The sequence below is a fragment of the Prunus dulcis genome, chromosome 1 (assembly GCF_902201215.1).
Source record: "Prunus dulcis chromosome 1, ALMONDv2, whole genome shotgun sequence".
Lineage (NCBI taxonomy): Eukaryota > Viridiplantae > Streptophyta > Magnoliopsida > Rosales > Rosaceae > Prunus > Prunus dulcis.
This window is the reverse complement of record NC_047650.1, coordinates 23,560,502-23,567,360: the sequence shown is the minus strand read 5'-3', so window position 1 is coordinate 23,567,360 and position 6,859 is coordinate 23,560,502. Positions and strand designations below refer to the sequence as shown.

The window sequence follows — 6,859 nt, the reverse complement described above, 5'->3', positions numbered from 1 at the left end:
ACCACACACATTATGGAATTGAGGTGCCATCAGAAATAAATTATTATTTTTACCCAGCTTTCAAGCTCAATTAATTTAAATTCGCAGAGAAAAGCATGTGGCATCTCAAATTTGGGAAGAATATCATATATCTGGACCTTGTCACATTGACACCTAAAACTTTGTTTTTATGTTATTGTCTTTATGTTTTTAGAAACAATTTAATCAAATAAACAACAAAGGTTACAGTCACACCATTCCTATAATATTTTCTTAATATTTGACTCAAAATTTGGTTGCAGCCAACATGCATCTAGCCTGTCATATTTATTTATAATAAATATTGTAGATTTCAATCAATATTTGGCATTTCTAATTAAGAAAATACTATATTTGAAAATAAAAATGCTAGTCATATCATATTTGTATACCATCTCATGTACCACCTTTTTATTAGAAATGTGATACATAAAATTGAAGGTGGGTATGCCTAACATTGCCCATTCGAAAAAATAGAGAGGAAAAGTGTTTTACACACTCTCAATTTGTTTGCCCAAAAAGTAATTAATTTTGTTCTTTTTCCAGATAGGAAGCAAGCGTATGATATGATGGCATGTCACACCATAATAAGCTGGACCATGATTTCATGCTTTTATTTTAAGGGTCCATAAATCATAGTATTAATCATTTTCCCATAAAATAAAAGCAAATAAATAAATAATACAACTCTCAACGCTAATTACAATAAATAAATAATACATAAAAAAATCCATCAAAGTTTTGAGGTCAAGTTTCTAACTCAATCCACCCCACTGATTGCGAGTTCAATACTTAGCTTTTTAGCATTGATTATGGCCAAATCATCCAACCCAGCCCCCTGCGAGCCATTTTCGAAAAAGCAAGAGCTACAGCTAACGTGCGCACATGTGCGCAGTGCACATACGTCTTTTGATTTTATGCGCCACACACGCACGTGCAAGTCGCGTGCAAGGCCCTACCCGGCTAGGTAAGGGCGTCAACTTTCCCGATGCGTATTGCGCACCCGGCGTACATTATCAGTAACCCACTCGTTTTCAAATTTCTCACAAGTTAATTATAATAACAATAACAACAACATGACACCTAATTTCCCCCTCCAATTTCTCGTCCTCTCTTGTCTCTTTCTCTCTGTCTCTCTGTCTCTCTCTCTCTCTTCCCGTCTGTCTCCCAGCTTGGATGTGCATGGAGTCTTTCTCCCTCCTGGTTCTCTAGGGTTTTCCCATGTTCCAGTGCTGTGTGACAGCTGATTTCCCGATAAATTTCTCCAAAATGAGGGAAAATTCCACTTCAGAATCGTGAATTTCGGTTTTTCAGAGGTATCTGTAGGCATTTCTAGGGTTTTGTGAACAAATCGGCCGTTAATTCGAAAATGCCGACTAACCGATCGAAATCGGAGAAGCATGAAGCTACGAAGCAGCTCCGGCGAGACCCTTACGAGGTCCTTGGTGTCACTAGGAATTCCACCGACCAGGAAATCAAAAGCGCTTACCGAAAAATGGCTCTCAAGTATGTTAATTTTCATTTGAATTCATTTTTTTCTCAGCTCCTGAGTTCCAAGGCACTGTTGGACTTGATTTTTTCTATGAGTTTGAGCTTATGTTTTCTGTGTGTTTGTAACTATTTCTATTTATTGTTTAAAATTTGAGTTGTAGCTGTTCTAATTGAGTATATCAGTGTGTGAAATTGGCTGCTTAGATTTTTTAAATATCAATTTGTTGTTTGGGGATACCTTATTGTTGCAATAAATGCTGATAATTTGCCTAATTCCAAGTTCAACTTCAAACGTGACTTAGATGAGCACAAAGACGAAGGCATAAATTACATAATAAACGTTAAGGTTTTTCTGGAATTATTACTAGCTGGAAGTGGAGGTTTCTTGGTGTACTGATGATTGGTTGCGGAGAGCATCTTAGGTTTCCTGATATTCTGGTGAAGGCTTAGGTCAAAATTAAAGGTTTTCTGATATTTGCATAGATGTGTTAATTACTATCTTCTAAGCTTTGCAAAGATTCTTTAAGGTAATAATTTGATAGTCTCAGATTTCTTAAGTGAAATCTGTTTGTAGGCGTGTGGGACAAATTCGCAGGGTTCATATTGCCTTCTCTATGTTAGATAAATAGTTCTGACAATGGAATTTCAGATGTTTTGGTGTTCAATTTAACAGTAGAAAAATAAAATTTTCTTAGATACCTTGTTCGTTCAGTTTAATGCTTTTTTTGGTCAAAATGTGATTTTAAATTGACTATTCTTTTTATCCAAAGGGATAAAGTACTGCATAAAAATTCCACATTCTTATATGTTTTGCCTTGATAATCTTTTTGCTATGTTCTTGTATAATGTCGAGGATTTTGAAAATGTGCTGGACCTTAGTCCAGGTGGTAGTTGGGTGTCTTGAGTGGGTTCAAATCTTGTAGCGTAAAAGAGAAAAGAATATTGATAATGCTAACAATGTATCATTCAGGTACCATCCCGATAAAAATGCAAATGACCCTAAAGCAGCTGATATGTTTAAGGAGGTCACCTTTTCTTATAATATCTTGTCTGATCCAGACAAACGGCGCCAGTATGACACAGCTGGCTTTCAGGTGAGATATTTTTGGGGTGCTTAATATTGTGAACTATTGAAGATTCAGTCACCTTTGTTTAATGTTCATCCCACACTTTAGGACTGTTGAGATTGCAGTTGTTCCCTCTCTGTTAGCATGCATTTCATTAGGATTACATAGATGCATTTTATCCTCAGGTAGTATTTGTTGCTGAACATGATTGCTTTGTTGGTTTCCTAGGCTGTTGAATCTGAAAGTCAAGACTTGGAGCTAGATCTTTCAAGTTTGGGTGCTGTAAATACCATGTTTGCTGCCCTTTTTAGGTTTGGTTTATTTATATTTTGCTTTTTTTCTTCTTGTCTGAACTTGTGAAAAAATTCCTGATGAGGTATATGGATTAATGTTTTACACATCAGTAAACTTGGGGTGCCAATAAAGACCACCGTATCAGCTACTGTCTTGGAGGAGGCACTAAATGGCGTAGTCACAATCCGTCCACTTCCATTGGGGCAGGCTATAACAAAAAAGGTAAGTTTTCCATTGTATTTTGCCTGGTTATTCAGTTAATTATAGTGTGCAATTCATTTATTTGTTTATTTTTCCGTATTTTAACAGGTTGAAAAGCAATGTGCTCACTTCTATGCTGTTACAATAACGGAAGCGGACGCTAGGGCTGGATTTGTGTGCCAAGTGCAGTCGTCTGACAAAAGCAAGTTCAAGGTTAAAACTTAGATCTCTTTGCACACTGTTTCCCTGGAAACTACCCTCTTAAGTAACTATTTCCTTTATGTTCTGTTCTTATAAATTATAATTGTCATTTTGCAGTTATTGTATTTTGATCAGGAAGAGACTGGTGGATTGAGCCTTTGCCTACAGGTACCAAGACTTTTTTTTCTTAAATTCTGTTGTGTTGTGGATCACTAATGTAGCAAGGAACCATAATGTGATCCTTCCTATGACTCTGAACGAAAGATATAGAGCTGACTGTCAGATAGGAATAAATTAAGATGGGACAAAGTTATTATCTTATAAGAGCATGGTATTGCTTTCAGTTACAGTCATGAAGTTAATCAAGGTTGCATGTTCATACCATCTTCTTCCATAATTTATTTTACTTTGGAGTTGGAGGTGTGGAAGGGAGAATAAAAATGGGGCTAGGGTTGATGGTTTTTTGTTATGGACTGCTATATGCGTAAGAATTACTTTTTTGTATCAGCTGCAATATAATGATTGGGATCTTTGGTGATGCTTCCTATGCATAAATTGTTCCTCTCATGCCCCAAATAACGCGAGATATGTAAAAAACAGGTCTCCTATTCCTAATGGCCGGGGCATATGCCTGTTTTGTCGTGTTTGTTTAAGTTGCTCATTCATATATACTTCTGGTGTAGGAGGACAGTGCAAAAACAGGGAAGGTTACATCTGCTGGGATGTATTTTCTCGGTTTCCCTGTATATCGGTTGGATCAAACATTGAACTCGGTGAGCTGTTTGAATTTCATTTTTCTAATCATTGTTGATATGGTTTCAGCTTTGTTTTTCTAATTGTTTCTACTATGGTTTCTGGAAATCTTTTGGCTATAGATGGCTGCTGCAAAGGATCCTGATGCTGCATTTTTCAAAAAGCTGGATGGGTTTCAGCCATGTGAATTGACTGAACTGAAAGCAGGCACTCATGTGTTTGCTGTTTATGGTTTGTGACTTCTGTTTACTGACTTGTATGTCGACTTTGGTATGTTATGATTCTCGGTTATGCTGTACTTGGTTACACCTTACTACCACCTCTGTATTGGCAAATTATTCTAGGTGACAATTTTTTCAAAAGTGCAAGCTACACAATAGAAGCTCTTTCCTGTGGACCTTTTACAGAAGAGAAGGAAAATTTGAGAGCCGTGGAAGCTCAAATACTAACAAAAAGAGTGGAGTTGTCGAAATTTGAAACCGAGTACAGAGAGGTCTGGACATGACATGAGCACTGCATATACCTTTATAAATTGTATATACCTTTATCTTAGTTTTCACATGGTTTGTTGACAGGTTCTGGCACAATTTACAGAGATGACCTCTAGATACACACAAGAAATGCAAGAGGTGACGTTCCTTAAAACTTTTTCCATGAACTACAGCATTTGAAAAATGATGTTCTTGTACACATTGATAGTTTTGAAGTACACTCAGTTTCTGCTTCTTTCCCCCCCTCTATATTGGGTTATTCTCAGATTGATGAGCTTCTCAGGCAGAGGAATGAAATTTATGCCTCATATACAATTGCTCCACCAATGAAGCGGAGTTCAAGTAGGAGTAGGAATAAGGGTCAGTCTAAGGAGGTCAACGAAGAAGGTCAAGTGAGAGATAAGAAATCTACATTTAGAGATCGTTCTAAGAGGAAAAAATGGTTCAACATTCACTTAAAGGTCGACAAAAGAAAACCTTGCTGACCAGGGTGAGAGTCATAACCTTTACTGTTAACATTGCCGTCTTCCATGTTGACGATATCTTGATTTTATTTTAAAGATAACCTCTATATGCTGCAGGGAACCAGACAGTCTCTTTCCAGTTTTTGGTTGTGGTTGTTTAGCATCCATCGAAGCGAAGTACAAGGCTAAGCTTTTGGTAGACCAGAGTGTGTTAAATAATAATGCAAGTGGAAATGTTTGGCTCCATTACTCTGGCATGGCAAGACGACAGCAACTCATCGTCATTGTAAAATTCTTTAATTTTTCTTGATTCCCTTGTTATTCTTTTACGCCGGCATTGTTATCAATCACACATGTAAATTGGCATAGTTTATTCGTCAACTCATTGCAGGGGTGGTTATTTTGGATTATGGAATTAAAAGCATGGCAGAGGATGTATTTGCTCCTGCACAAGTACCCAATTGTTTGGCTGGTTTCTTTTGTTCCATGAATGTAAGGGCCTAATTCGCCGTACTAAACAGGCATCATACTAGAAGCAGTTTCCTTTTTATAAATTCTCAAGGATCCATGTTTGTGATTGATTATGAATTTGCAAGTTTATACCTTTAATAAGCTGCACAATTGCTTGCAAAATTTGCAGCTATGTATCTTGAAGATACAACAGTTTCGTCTTTCTAAACTTTACAAAAGAAATCAAAAAATCAAAAATCAAAAATCAAAAAATGAGTTTTTAAGTCGACAAAATATTCTTCTTAATTTCTTGTTTTAAATCTTGAGATTGTTGAAGGCATCGCATCTGCGGCGCACCTCTCCGTGTTTCCCTGTCTTCACGTTCATAAGGCTAACCTTGATCATAGACTGAGCAAAATCCTCAAAAAACTTTTTCTCGTTCGACGCGTAGAGATCCACAAGCGGCTTCGTCCTCTCGTCCGCCATCAGAGCCTGGTCCGTGCTCAACAAGCCCAGCCCTCTCTGCAAGTTGCGGAAATACATGTTGTCGAATTTGCCCGGGGTCATGACGTCGTTGAAGGCCGACATGCCGGGGTTACTTGTGTAATTTGCGCAGAGGTTCTTCAACCCCTTCGCGAAATTGGCGTTGAGGGTCGGGTCGATGTCGGAGGTCTTGCTGAAATTGAAGATCCGGTTGCTGAACTCCTTGCAGTGGGAGAAGCCTATGGTGTGGGCCCCGGAGAGGACGACCATGTCCTGTACGGAGAGCTTCTTGGAGGCGAAGAGGTTGATGATCTCGGAGATGGTCATGTTGGTCTTGGCGTAGTGGCCGTCGACGCGGTCGGCTCGGGACACGAGGCCGTCCTTGCGGCCGAAGCTGACCCGGTAGTGGGGCCCGCCGACCATGTTGATGAGGTTACGGGTGGCCGCGGAGATGATGTCTGCGCAGGAGACGACGCCGGGGCACTGGAGCTCGAGGGAGGTCTTGATGCGGGAAATGGTGTCGAAGCCGTCGCCGGGGAGGTTGACGTTGGTGTCATGGTCGCGCTCCGCCTTGTTGAAGGAGTTGGAGGCGATGAGGAGGGAGGCGTCGCAGCCTTCCAGCACGCAGTCGTGGAAGAAGAGGCGGAGGACTGCGGCGGCCGTTGTCGGGGTCGCAATTTGCTTGTCGGTCACGACTTGCTGGACGATGTCGTTGAATTTGGGGCATGTTTTTTCGTAGTAGTTTTCGGTGAGATGGGGTTCTGCTGTGGAGGGGAAGAGTAGAGCTAGCCCTGCTGTGAGAAAAAAGAAGAAAAGGAAATGGGAATGGGAATGAAAAGCCATGGTTGTTTTCTGTGAGAGAAGGTAAGGAGGTTGCTAGGTGGTGATGGAGATGTGCATGATCAATGTAATGTGTCTTCTTCTTCTTCTTGTTTGTGGCCTGTGG

At 39.7% G+C, this 6,859-nt stretch overlaps 2 protein-coding genes across 3 annotated transcripts; one reads left to right on the top strand and one right to left on the bottom strand.

Annotated features, from left to right (window-relative positions):
* Positions 1–1,122: 1,122 nt before the first annotated feature.
* Positions 1,123–5,559, top strand: LOC117634992 (chaperone protein dnaJ 16). Its single transcript, XM_034369309.1, has 12 exons — positions 1,123–1,524; positions 2,480–2,603; positions 2,805–2,887; positions 2,981–3,092; positions 3,180–3,284; positions 3,390–3,440; positions 3,956–4,045; positions 4,148–4,256; positions 4,370–4,518; positions 4,601–4,654; positions 4,783–5,006; positions 5,098–5,559. Exons 1-11 carry the CDS (start codon positions 1,388–1,390, stop codon positions 4,999–5,001), a joined length of 1,233 nt encoding a protein of 410 aa, XP_034225200.1. The 5' UTR covers positions 1,123–1,387; the 3' UTR covers positions 5,002–5,006; positions 5,098–5,559.
* A 2-nt stretch (positions 5,560–5,561) lies between these two features.
* Positions 5,562–6,859, bottom strand: LOC117635002 (peroxidase 41-like). 2 transcript variants are annotated; one of them, XM_034369329.1, is made up of 2 exons: positions 6,162–6,859; positions 5,562–6,131 (listed from the first exon to the last, which is right to left on the bottom strand). In XM_034369329.1, the coding sequence occupies exons 1-2, from the start codon at positions 6,754–6,756 to the stop codon at positions 5,746–5,748; spliced, it is 981 nt and encodes a 326-aa protein (XP_034225220.1). In that variant the 5' UTR covers positions 6,757–6,859; the 3' UTR covers positions 5,562–5,745. The 2 variants fall into 2 exon arrangements, with proteins under 2 accessions (XP_034225220.1, XP_034225212.1); XM_034369321.1 differs by having other exon boundaries at positions 5,562–6,858.

What these genes read in the sequence shown, in the direction of transcription:
- LOC117634992 (XM_034369309.1), top strand. Translation starts at nt 1,388, where the DNA reads ATGCCGACTAACCGATCGAAATCGGAGAAGCATGAAGCTACGAAGCAG. An exon ending in TACCGAAAAATGGCTCTCAA is followed by an intron (nt 1,525 to 2,479) that starts GTATGTTAATTT and finishes TGTATCATTCAG; the next exon opens with GTACCATCCCGATAAAAATG. An exon ending in TGGATCAAACATTGAACTCG is followed by an intron (nt 4,046 to 4,147) that starts GTGAGCTGTTTG and finishes TTTTGGCTATAG; the next exon opens with ATGGCTGCTGCAAAGGATCC.
- LOC117635002 (XM_034369321.1), bottom strand. Translation starts at nt 6,756, where the DNA reads ATGGCTTTTCATTCCCATTCCCATTTCCTTTTCTTCTTTTTTCTCACA.